Raw genomic sequence first — 12,924 nt, 5'->3', positions numbered from 1 at the left:
CATCACAGGGGGTACAGAGATCGGGTTGACATTTAAAAATGGTGCTTGATCTCTTCCTGCACTGTCGAGCTCAGCTTGTCAGAGCAGGAAATTAATGTAAATGTGACCTCGGCGGGACATTCCTCACCGAAGCCTGAAAAATAGAGTCCCGTTCAGTAGCGGGGTCATTCTTGGCGTTGCAGGTGCCAAGAAACATCCACTATTCATGCCCAAAACTGGCTCTGGGGTTTTGTTTTATTAAATCGTGCCCTTTGGTTTGGACAAAAGATGTATATTCATGGTCTGGGTTCTTGAAATGGTTAATGTTTCGCCCATTAATAAACTTACAGGAGGTTTTCAGGATCCTTTGCCCTCGCAGACGGGCAGTTTCCATTGGCCAGAGCCTGCCTTAGAAATGTAAAGTGCTGTTGTGAAATCTCTTTAGAATTTGACCTTTAAGCACAGGGTTGTTTGCATACCTTTGGGGACAATGAAATTGTAGCTGCTCTAAAAGCCAGAAAGTTCCTCGTGTGAGTCATGAGTCAGCAGTGGCTTCGGTCATTGTAAAGCCTCTGTCCAGTGTGAGGTCCGGAATAATATTAAATAGACAAAAAACATTTTAAAAATTCCACATGATGGAGGGTGTGGCAGTCATCCTGCATATGCTGAAAGTTTTGTGCCATTACAAATGGCCACTACTATTTTATTACAGTGGAAATTTAATAGAGAGGTGCATCCTCTAGGTAGGTGGATATATCTTTGTTTTCTCCAATGAATTAATGCAGTTTAGAAACTGTGGTTCCAATTAACGTACAGGTTGTGTAAATGCTATTCAATTGCCTTTGTAAAGTTTGATCGTCAGACGCTCTTCAACCAAGCCCAGCCTCTGGTGCAGGCAAGATAGCTTGTATCGGTGCCAGTCCCCAGCCTGGATAAATGAGGGGAGGGTTTGCAGTAGGAAGGGCATCCGGTTGTAAAGCTTCCCACCAAATCCAAAATATGAAAGTGTGATCAATCAGTGTTGTGGCGACCCCATGGGAAAAGCTGAAAGAGGAATGAAAGAAGCTCTTCAGCATATTAATGAGGGATTCAGTAACAAAATAATTTATACATTTTTGATCTCAAAATAGCTCACTGGTTTCCACCTAAGGATCCAATTCAGAAAAAGGAAAAACCTCAAGATAAAGTCTGCAGGTCTGATATCACAGCAGAAGAGATCCGGTGCTTTTTCCAGGAATATCAGAAGCAGAAGCATCTAGCTGAGGGGGATATTGACGATATTGATCTGGACAAAACAGGTATTTCCTGCGTAAGAATGCCTCTTGCACATCGTGAAGGCATGTCATTTTATCTCTGATACAATCCATAATCTTCAATGTACACACAGTGCGCATCAGCCTACTATCAAATAAGAGCCTGTGATCTCATCTATGTAGTTGACTGACACTCGAAAGATTGTATACTGCAAGCTTTAGCTTTACATTATTATCTCATCAAACTTGGTTCTTTTATATCTTTTCCTTTTTGGTTCTTATTAGGAAAGTACTTGAAAAATCAGCTCTCTTCAAACATGCAGGCTTTTTCTGTGATTATCCCAGCTATTAGTTGTTGGATGCAGTGACTTGAAGTGAATCCTCTTAATCCTTTCTCACATGTTCATTGCATTTCTGCAATCTTCTCTCGCTTCATCGTGTCTTATTGCAGTCTGCCTTTTTTCATCTGTTTTGCCTTTTGTATTTGTTTAAGCCCTCTTTATGCCTGAGCTCTTGAACTGTGATTTGTTTGTTGTGATACTGAGAGGATTCTGCAATCAGACCCACACAGTCCCCTAAGTAACTTACTTTGTGTTTCGTGTTTCCCTCCCAATCAGCCATCCTGCCTTCAAATACAGCATAATTTGAGCCAATTATTTTACCCGAAATCTGACAATGTATTGTTGAGAAGGAATGTAAAACCTTTTCAATCGAGAATAATGCAGTTTATTAATTGTTTTGTGTAAGCTCTTCTATAGTCTCTCTTAATGTAGTCTGTTTGTTTTGAATATTAGATTTTAAATGATTTAATACTTCCGTGACACCATAGTTTCCAGACAGCCAACCTGGACACGAGGGTTAGATAAATAGCAAGCAGGAACATATTGCTGTTGGAAAACCAACTAGCAAAAAAATAAATTACTCCACTTCTTTTTGTGCAGAAATTTCCTTCAATTAAATATTGAGAAGATCGAAGCAATTGTCTTCGGACACCACCCTGAACTCATTTCCTTCACCATAAGCTCTTTCCCTTTTTCTAACTGTCTGAGGATCAACCAAACTGTTTATAACCTTGGCATGCTACTTGACCCTGAACTGAACTTTTAACCCCATAATAAAATCAAAAAGATTCTGGAAGAACGAAAGTCAGGCAACTCTGTTGCTTCTGGAGCCATGAGGAATCTCACAATCCAAATATAAAAGTATTCAATGCTCTTATGTGGATAGTTTTATGCACCTATAGCAGGTCATCGCCTTCCAGAACTTTATAAATTGTTAGATTTTCACATTCTTACCTTTAGGAGTTGTGCAAACGTAATAGCAAGTTCCACAAGGGAGCTGTGCTTACTGAAGCCTCAAATAAGATATTTTTGAAGCCCTTATTTATATGAGTCTCAATTGTTTAACTCTGGATAGGTACTGGTATAAAAGCTTGACCTTAGGTTGGGAATTTCCTATGGCACTGGCTGTCACTGTACAAACAAGAAAATTCACTGCTCATCTGTGCTGTAGTATATTTTGAAGTAACCAGGGATGCTGGCTTGCCTGATGTCAAAGCAGTAACCTTTGTCTTTTCGGTCTGATTGATCTGTGAATGTGAAAGACCCAGCACCAATGATCTTGATCCTATCACTCTTTTTTTTTTTAATTTAGAGGACCCAGTTATTTCTTTTTTTTCCAATTAAGGGGAAATTTAGCGTGGCCAATCCACCTACCCTGCACATCTTTGGGTTGTGGGGGTGAAACCCATGCAGACATGCGGAGAATGTGCAAATTCTACACAGACAGTGACCCGGGGCCGGGTTTGAACCCGGGTCCTCAGCACCACAGGCAGCACTGCGCCACCCTCTATCACTGTTTCAATCACTGTCATGTTTTACAATGTTGTAGCTGACACTAAACATGTATGCGTATGTTCTCTTTCAGTAGGTGAAATCCCCGATCAACTGGAACCTGACATCAGCTCTGACCATCCAGATGTGAAAAAGGTGTTGCCTGCTCATATCCAAATTGCCAAAGATGTGCTGGAGAGATGCATTCACCTCCTGTCAGACAAAAGCATTAAGCTGCGGCTAAAGGTCTTGTACTGTTCGATATTTTTAAACTAATTTTTGCAGGATGTGGGCTTCTCTGGCTAGGCCAGCATTTGTTCCCATCCTAATTGCCCTTGAGAAGGTGCTGTTGAATTGCCTTCTTGAACCGCTGCAGTCCATGTGGTGTAGGTACACCTACTGTGCTATTAGGGATGGAGTTCCAGGATGTTGACCCAACGACAGCGAAGAAATTGTGAAATATTTCTAAGTCAGGGTGGTGAGTGACTTGGAGGGGAACTTCCAGGTGGTGGTGTTCCCATGTATTTTCTGCCCTTGTCCTTCTAGATGGTAATAATATCTTTATTATTGTCACAAGTAGGCTTACATTAACACTGCAATGAAGTTACTGTGAAAATCCCCTAGTCGCCACATTCCGGCGCCTGTTTGGGTACACAGAGGGAGAATTCAGAATGTCCCACACGGGACTGGTGGGAGGAAACCGGAGGAAACCCACGCAGACACAGGGAGAACGTGCAGACTCCGCACAGATAGTGACCCTAGCCAGGAATTAAACCTGGGACTGTGAAGCAACAGTGCTAACCACTGTGCTACTGTGCCTAGGGTTTGGAAGGTGCTGAATAAACAGCCTTGGTGAGTACCTGCAGTTCATCGTGTAGTTCAGTGTTTTTCAAACGTTTTTGCCCGGGACCCATTATTACCAAGCGGCCATCCTTTGGGACCCATGTTGGCCAAACTTCATGACCCACCATTTTCGCTTACCTTTGATGTGACAGGTGAGCCTGGTTGGTCCTCAAGGTCTCGTTTGCTTTGTCATTCAATGTTACCTTTCTGCTAAGGACATTAGCTGATGATTTAAGATCTCACTGCATCCGTTGAAAAAAATCAAGAGGTTTGTCTTCGAACTCGCCATGCTTAGTCTTGAAATGCCTTTGAAGTTTTGAGAGTTCTAATCCTTCATTTGCTAGTAATTCTCTGCGTATAACGCACATGAACGTTGCATCCTGATTTGCAGTGGCATACCTCAAGAAATCATCTTTATACTGCTTTGTTCCTGTTTCCAGCTTCTTCATGGGTTGTTCACCAGACGCCCTGGAGCTCACACCAGCACTGCTGGCAGCTACAAAAATGGCAGACTCTCTCGCACCCAGAGCACGCGACGTCAGTGTACGGGACGCGTGACCTGTTCTCTGCCGCCACTTCTGGAGTGAAGTCTCCATCGATTTTTTTTTTTTTAAAGCATCTGCGCCTGGGTCAGTGCGCTGGCGTCAGTAGGTGACGGTCTGCCTTGCCGGGCTCCAGGCCTGGGCACTGCTGAGGGGGAACGCATGTGCGCGATGGCCGACATTCTGAAAATCAGTCGCGGCGGCATTTTTAAACACTGGTTGCGTCCTTTGGGCACTTCCTCCCATGATCGGGAATGGCGTGACCGATGGCCCTGCGACCCTCCCGACACCTGCGCATGACCCACCGGCTGGTACCCACCCTGACTTTAAAAATGGCTGGTGCAGATGGCACACCCGGCTGCTACTGTACGTTGGTGGTGGATGAAGTGAATGTTTGTGGAATGGGTGCCAATCAAGTGGGCTGCTTTGTCCTGAATGTGTCGAGCTTGTTGAGTGTTGTTGAAGCTGGACTCATCCGGGCAAGTGGGGAGTATTCCATCACACTCCTGACTTGTGCCTTGTAGGTGGTGCAAAGGCTTTGGGGAGTCAGGAGGTGAGTTACTTGCCGCAGGATTCCTAGCCTTTGACCCGCTCTTGTAACCACAGCATTTATATGGCTAGTCCAGTTCAGTTTCTGGTCAATGGTAACCCCATTATGTTGATAGTGAGGGATTCAGTGATGGTAATGCCATTGAATGTCAAGGGGCGATGGTTTGATTCTCTCTTATTGGAGACAGTCATTGCCTGCCACTTGTGTGGCACAAATGTTGCTTGCAACTTGTCAACCTAAGCCTGGATCCTGTCCCGATCTTGCTGCATTTGCACGTGGGCTGCTTCAGTGTTTGAGGAGTCTCAAATGGTGCGAGCAAACATCCCCACATCTGATCTTCTGTTGGAAGGAAGGTGGTTGTCATGATTGGAGGTCAGTAATCTCAGTCCCGGAAAACCACTGCAGGAGTTCCTCGGGGTAGTGTCCTCGACAGAACTTGCTTCAGCCGGGACTGAGATGACTAACCTCCAACCACCACAACCATCTTCCTTTGTATTAGGTATGACCCCAACCAGTGGAGAGTTTCCCCCGCTGATTCCCAAGGACTCCAGTTTAACTTGGGCTCCTTGATGCCATACTCGATCAAATGCTACCTTGATGTCAGAGGCAGTCGTTCTCACCTCACCTCTGGAGTTCATCTCTTTTGTCCAAGGCTGTAACAAGATCAGGAGCTGAGTGACCCTGGCGGAATCCAAACTGAGTATCAGTGAGCAGGTTATTGTTAAATAAATGCTGCTACATTGCACTGTTGATTACCCCTTCCATCACTTTACTAATGATTGAGAGTAGACTGATAAGTCAGCAATTGTCTGGGTCTAATTGATTTGCTTTTTGTGTACAGAACATACCTGGGCAATTTTCCACATTGCCAGGCACATGCCAGTGTTGTAGCTGTACTGGAACAGCTTGGCTAGGGGCGCGGCACGTTCTGGAGCATAAGACTTCAGGGCTATTACCGGAATATTTTTAGGGCCCATAGCCTTTGCAGTATCCAGTGTCTTCAGCCGTTTCTAGATATCACATTGTGTGAATCAGATTAGCTGAGGACTGGCATATGTGATGCTGGGGACCTCTGCAGGAGACAGATGGATCATCCACTCAGCACTTCTGACTGTAAGATTGTAGCAAATGCTTCAGCCTTGTCTTTTGCACTGATTTTCTGGCCTCCTCCATCATTGCGGATGGGGATATTTCAGGAGCCTCTTCCACCAGTGAGTTATTTAATTGTCCACTATCATTCACGGCTGGATGGCAGGACTGTAGAACTTAGATCTGATCTGCCGTTGATCCAATGAGATCACTTAGCTTTGTCTATCATTTACTGCTTATGTTATTTGGCACACAAGTAGTCCTGTGTTGTAGCTTCACCAGGTTGACACCTCATTTTTTGGTATACCTGGTGCTGCTCCAGGCATATCCTTCTCATTGAACCAAGGTTGATCCCCTGGCTTGGTGGTATTGTAGAATGGGGATATGCTGTGCCATGAGGTTACAGATTGAGGCCGAGTAGAATTCTGCCGCTGCTGATGGCCCACAGTGCCTCATGGATGCCCAGTCTTGAGTTGCAAAATCTGTTTTGCGTCTATCCCATTTAGCACCATGGTAGTGCCACACAGCACGCTGGAGGGACTGTGCAGTGGTCATTCCTACTGATATATGTCCTGGACAGATGCATCTGTGGCAGGTGGGTTTGTGAGAATGTTTTTCCCTCGTGTTAGTTCCCTCACAACCTGTCTCAGACCTGGCCGAGCAGCTATGTCCTTTTAGGCTCGATTATCAGTGGTGATACTGAGCCACTCTTGGTGATGGCCATTGAAGTTCCCATACCCAGAGTACATTCTGCGCCCTTGTCATCCTCAGTGCTTCCTCCAAGTGGTGTTCAACATAGAGGAGTACTGATTCATCAGCTGGGGGTAGACAGTAGGAGGTTCTCTTGCCCATGCTTGGCCTGAAGCCAATGAGAAGTCTTGTGGTTCAGAGTCAATGTTGAGGACTCCCAGGGCAATACCCTCCTGACTGCATACCACTGTCTGCCACCTCGGAGAGGTCTGTCCTGCTGTTGGGACAAGACATGCCCAGGTGCGTTTTCGGTAAGGTGTAATTTGTGAATATGACCCTGTCCAGCTGTTGCTTGACTAATCTGTAAGACACCTCTCCAATTTTGGCACAAAATTGTCCGACAATCAATAATGGTTTCCAGGTCATCATTAGACTTTTAATTCTAGATAATTATTGCATTCAATTTCCACCATCTGCCATGGTGGGATTCAAACCCAGGTCCTCATGAGTATTACCCTGGGTCTCTGAATCACCAGTCCAGTGACAATACCACTGTGCCACCACCTCCCCTTTATTTTGATGTTAGTTTGTATGATTTTCAAGGGTTTACTGGATATTTGTTGTTTGTCGGGTCTCTTTTGTGAAAGTAAGGCTTGAAGTTCCTGGGGGTTTTACTTGGAGTAACCCAGAGAATATGGGGATTGCTAGAAACCTAGCTGAAATCCCAATTGACAAAGAAATGTTTCAAGTGTACATGAGAAAGCTATGTTCCTTGCCACTCCCTCAGAACTGTGTTATAATCTTTTGTTTACCTTCTTACTGAATCACAGAATTCTGAATTTCTGTTTGATGTTCAAAGTTGCTTACAATCTTTGTGGAGTGACATTGGCGAATTCAAATGACTTGTTTGCGATCAAGTGAATTTGTATTAGGTTTTGGAGCACAATTCTAATTTGTTCTGTAAATGACATAAACAGCAAGACTTGATTGAAAGAACATAGAGTACATGCTGGAAATACAAATTAGATCAGTCAGCATCAATACAAAGAGGTAGGTCAGTGCTTTGGAGGTGCAAATGTACGCTAATTGTTAACTGCTAAATAACATCCAATTTCCACTTGCATCAGTGAGAACAGAAATATTAGGATTAGGGACGTAATTTTCCAAAAAAAAAACAACAGTCCCATTTTGGGTGGGTACAGCGCAGTCGTTCGTGGTTTCTGCTTTTTTACAAAGCCCGCCTCTTTCCCCCCCCCTCGCCCACCGAGGCCACCTTTAGCGACATCCCATCCCTGGAAGAGAAAATGGCGCCCCAATCTCTCAACCCCCACCCCCCCGACGTGACCCCCAGAGCCCCCAACGCCCAAACTCACCTATAAAGTGGGTCCTCAAGCTCCACCCCACACCCCACCTCAGACGGGCAGGGCACCTCCAGGCCCGATCCTCGGAGTGGGAAAAATGCCACCTGAGCATCTTGGCACTGCCAGCCTGGTACCCTCGTAGTGCTAGGGTGAAATTGCTAAGGTGCCTGGATGGCAGCAGCAGTGACAGGGTGCTACCCTGCCCAGAGGCCGACCACCGGGTGGTCTACAATCACCTGGGAACCCCCCCCCCCCCCAAGTACCATTTCACTAGTACCCGTCTGTTGGGGCTAGTGCTAAATGGCGCCCGGCTGGGATCTTCTTGGCTGGTTAGACCTGGCATCAGCTCACTTAACTACAGTGGGCAGGATCCAGATCACAATGTCTCAGTAGACCGCGCAAGGTATAATTAGCGTTAGGAATCGAGGAAGTGGCCTCTCGCAGGATCTATCGGCCATGTCCCGTCCCAATTCCAGCGGGACGCAGGTGGTAAATCGCGCCCAGAGCCCTGCGGCTAAATTCATGAATAACCGCAGCTGAGTAACTTGCATTCCATAGAACCACAGAAAGGTTACGATGCAGAAAGAGGCCATTCAACCCATCATTTCTGCAGTAGCCAAAAAGAGTTAAAATAAACTAGCCTCTCATTTTAATCCCATTTTCCAGCCCAAGGTCCATAGTCTTGCAGGTTACAGCACTTCAGATGTAAATCCAGGTACCTTTTAAATGAGTTGAGCATTTCAGCCTCAACCACCACCTTATGCAGTGAATTCCAGATTCCCAACACCCTCTGGGTGCAAAGGTTTTTCCTCATGGCCCCTGTACTCCTTCCACCAATCACCTTAATTGTTTGTACCCTAGTTATTGACCTGTCAGCTAGGGGGAAAAAGTCTTTCCTTTCTAATCTTTGTAGACCCCTCATGCTTGTGGGGTCATGCCTCAGCCTCAACTCTTCTGAGGAAAACCGGCCTAGACTATCCACTCTCACCTCATAGCTCCAATTCTCCTCTCCACTCCCCAGAGCAAACATGTCCTTCCTATAATGTGGCGACGAGAACAGTACACAAAACTCTAGCTGTGGCCTAACCAGCATTTTATATTGTTCCATCGTTACATCCCTGCTTTTGTATTTAATACCTCGCCCAATAAAGGAAAGCATTCCATATGCTTTCTTGGCCACCTTGTCCACTCTGTTCTCATTTTAATTTTTTTAGGAATTTCCCTACCTTTATTGTGAAGTACCCGAGAACTTTACTGTAATAGCCACCGTGTAATTTACTATTTGAATACACCCAGTCTGCATAGTTACCATAAGCGAAAGCTTGGCCTACAATACAGTAAAAATCTACTCAATTGAGTTAGCTCCTCAATAGAACTGTCATGTTTCGCTCAATCCAAACCTACAAGAGAGAATTGCCAGGGGTGGAAATTGAGAGCTGAAGTGAATAGCCTTCCATGCTGCCTAGTCTGAATCTTATAATAGGAATGGGGTGAGTCAGCTCCCAAGATGTGCAGCCCAAGTAAAGTGCACAATTGTAATACATGATTCATATGATGGAGAGTTCCTCTAATTTAAAAAAAAACGAAGAGACTTTTCTATTTAAAACCTTTCAGTCTAATTCTGCTCCAAATGGGCCACTGTAACCAGGCTATATGTTTGCAACGAGATATTTAACGTGTTTACAGTTTAAACATTAAAACCACTTTTCTCTCAGCCTAGTTGTTCTCCCAGTAAACCCCTGATCTTCACTCTCTAAGTCAAAGGGACAAAAATTTGATCGTCTATGGCAGAAAATGATTTTGACCATCCATCACCAGATCTGGTTGTATCACATAAAGCAGTAACAGGTCCTGCTCTTTATTGCGAGAACTGTTTATTATTTAAAAATCCTGATTCTCTTCTTCGCCACAAACCTTCAGTTTAAGCCACTTTGCTGTGCTGCCTGTGCCCTCACCTCTAACTACAGGCACAAAGAACCCTTGGACATCTTTTTTGGAGAACCATGGAGACACCACAGCTCATCCAAAATGGCATCGGGAACCTAAATCCAGAAGTGCCACTCCATTTCTGACTATCCCATTTTCGCTTGAACTCAGCAAGGATCTTAATCTGAAGTCTGTGACTGATGATTTGTTTTTCGATTAGACATAGATGCTTTTACGGGTGGATAAGATCTGTGGAACTCTCAAGTTACCAGTTTATTTAAATTCCCTGCCCTTTAAATTTAAATAAAAGAACCAGCCTATGTCTGAGAGTTGAAAACAAGGGGCGAGATTCTCCGCAAATGCATAGAGTCGTAAAGGCTGCTGTGAAACTGGCCGTGTTTCACGGCAGCTTTCACGCCCGTTCCCGGGACCCGATTCTCTCCCCCCCCCCCCCCCCCCCCAATCGGGGCTCGGAGCGGGACCCCGGGAATCACGGTGTCGCGGCCTTAACGACCGTCATTAAGGCCAGCGCGCCAAGATGACGCGCGGCCGGCTCCATCCCGCTGGTTCTGCATTTCTCCACCGCCGCCCGACAAGATGTGGCGGCTTGATCTTGTCGGGCGGCGGAGGGGAAATAGTGCGTCCCTTTTGGACGCAGGCCCGACGATCGGTGGGCATCGATCGCGGGCCTGTCCCCTCCCGAGCACAACGGTGGTGCTCCCGCCCCAAACGGGCATCCAGCGCCCGTTTTTACGACGGCAGCAAGCAGGTGTGTTTGCTGCCGTGAAAAAACGGGCGTAAAGGCCCGGCCCATCGGCCGCGGAGAATCGCCGCTCGCCGTAAAAAACGCGAGCGGCAATTTGTGACATGGGTCGGGGGGGGGGGGGGGCGAGAATAGCGGGAGGGCGTGAAAAATGTCGGGAGGCTCTCCCGCTATTCTCCCAACCGGCGTGGGCAGCGGAGAATCGCGCCCAAGGTGTTTGCAATTCCAGTAACTGTTTACTAACATAACACTATTATTACAGCATTATTACCACTTGACTGCTTCCACGGCCTGCCATTAATTCAGGGTGAGATGGGGGGCCCTATAGGTCCACAGTTTGGTTAACAGCTCTAAAAGATTATTAAAGAATTGCTTATCTCTTGGGTTATAAATACAAATAATTGTTTTTAGAAGGGATTAATTACTTGAGGGTATAAAGTAAATAGCAACGTCTGCAATAGATACTTGGAACTTTATTCCATCTCAGTAAGGCTACTGAGGTCTTCCTATGGGAGTTGGCAAAGGTTTGTGAGTGGGGGACATGGGTTGGCATGAGTTAGCATTAAATTGGCATGGAGGCTAAAGGGGGATGGGGGTGATTGGGTTGGCATTGAAAGGGCATGGGGAGTGGATGCTGGTGTGAGGCATGAGGGCCAGAGGGATTAATATTTAACAACACAACTGGTATGAAGTCTCCGAGAACAGAGATGGGCCTTTTAACTCGACTGCCTCAGCACATGGCTTCACCTATTGGCCTCTGATCTGGGTCAGGAGTGGTGGGCCGACTGCAGCACGCATTCATCCATTGTCTCTGATTTGTCACACTGCTTATCGGACATGCAGTATTGAATGAATTGAAATCTCCTGCAATTAAATATTGGGAAGATTTAAACTGCTGTCTTGGGCCCTGCCACAAACTCTATTCCCTGACTGCTGTTTCCATTTCTGGCAATGTCTGATACTGCATAGATCATTTGCAACCTTGGTGTTATGTTTGATCAGGGATTAACTTCCCACCACATATCCACTTCATCACTGAGACTGCCTACTTGCATCTGTGTACCATCAGCCGACTGTCTTATGCTGAGACCATCATCCTGTAAACTGTTACCTGTAAGCTTCACTATTCAAACACACTCCTGACTGCCTTCTTATCATCCACTTTACCTAAGCTTGTGCTCATCCAACAATCTGCTGCCTAAACATTGACACCAAGTCTCAAGTCACTCAACACCTCTGAGATTCCTGACCGACACAGGCTCCCAGTCTGACAACTCATCAATTTTGAAATCCTAATTCTTGTTTACAAATCACTGCATGACCTCGTCCTCTCTTTCCCTGTTAGCTGTCATTCAAGATCTCTGCTTTCCAGTTCTTCTGGAGCATCCTCAGTTTTAATCATCCAACTATTGGTGGCCTTACTTCTGTCCAGTTGCTTTGGCACTAAGGTCTGGATTCTGTCCCCTAACCTCTGGGATTCTGTCCCCAAGCCAATCTACCTTTCTCTACTCCATTTACGTTCTCTTTAAAAACTGCCTCTTTGATCATCTGTCATGAAATCAGCTTCCTTGGCTCAAGTGTTAAAAATATGTTTTAAAGCCCTCATTTCACTTCTTTTGATCCAGCCAGAAGCTTGTGAATAAAGAGGAACTGAGTGCTACTTCTAAAAGCAGCAGCACTGATGTACTGTAACAAGAAATTCCCAAACAACATCAAAGCGAAGCTAATCAGCTTAAAGTGGCTTTACTGAGGTGATGGCTCCAATCTCTCTCGTGCCGCTGGTTGAAGAAGGACTGAAGCATACCAGTGTACACTGTGTGTTACTTTTCCAGTGACACCCAGGTGTAGACCTTGCTGCAGAAGAGGGGCAGGCAGTTGGGCAGAACAGTTGCCTGGACCTGTTGGTGACCACTTTTGCAAGCTGAAGGAGCAGTCCCATGAGGAGGATGTCCAATCTGCCTGCTCCCCTCTGTCCCGAACATCAGGAGCGTGAGATTGAAGTACAACCAGAAGATGAGGAGCAGCCTCTCAAATAATTAGGAGTAATCCCCAAGCAGTAGTTCCGCAGTGAGGCAAAGTATAAACCAGGAAATACG

The 12,924-nt window shown here is 45.7% G+C and overlaps 1 protein-coding gene across 8 annotated transcripts in view; it reads left to right on the top strand.

The window, feature by feature from the left end:
- Positions 1-12,924, top strand: part of tti1 (TELO2 interacting protein 1) — a 33,557-nt gene that overhangs the window by 8,763 nt on the left and 11,870 nt on the right. For 6 of the 8 annotated variants that reach the window (XR_005461357.1, XR_005461356.1, XR_005461354.1 and 3 more), the window contains exons 3-4: positions 1,110-1,277; positions 3,159-3,310. Coding sequence is in view for 1 of the 8 variants with exons in the window: in XM_038803078.1 (XP_038659006.1) it covers positions 1,110-1,277; positions 3,159-3,320 (330 nt within the window). In the remaining 7 variants the exon portion in view is untranslated. Of the gene's footprint in view, positions 1-1,109; positions 1,278-3,158; positions 3,321-12,924 lie in introns of all 8 variants that reach the window. The other 2 variants (XR_005461360.1, XM_038803078.1) reach the window with 2 other exon arrangements.

The sequence above is a fragment of the Scyliorhinus canicula genome, chromosome 7 (genome assembly GCF_902713615.1).
Source record: "Scyliorhinus canicula chromosome 7, sScyCan1.1, whole genome shotgun sequence".
Classification (NCBI taxonomy): domain Eukaryota; kingdom Metazoa; phylum Chordata; class Chondrichthyes; order Carcharhiniformes; family Scyliorhinidae; genus Scyliorhinus; species Scyliorhinus canicula.
This window is presented reverse-complemented; position numbering and strand designations above follow the sequence as displayed.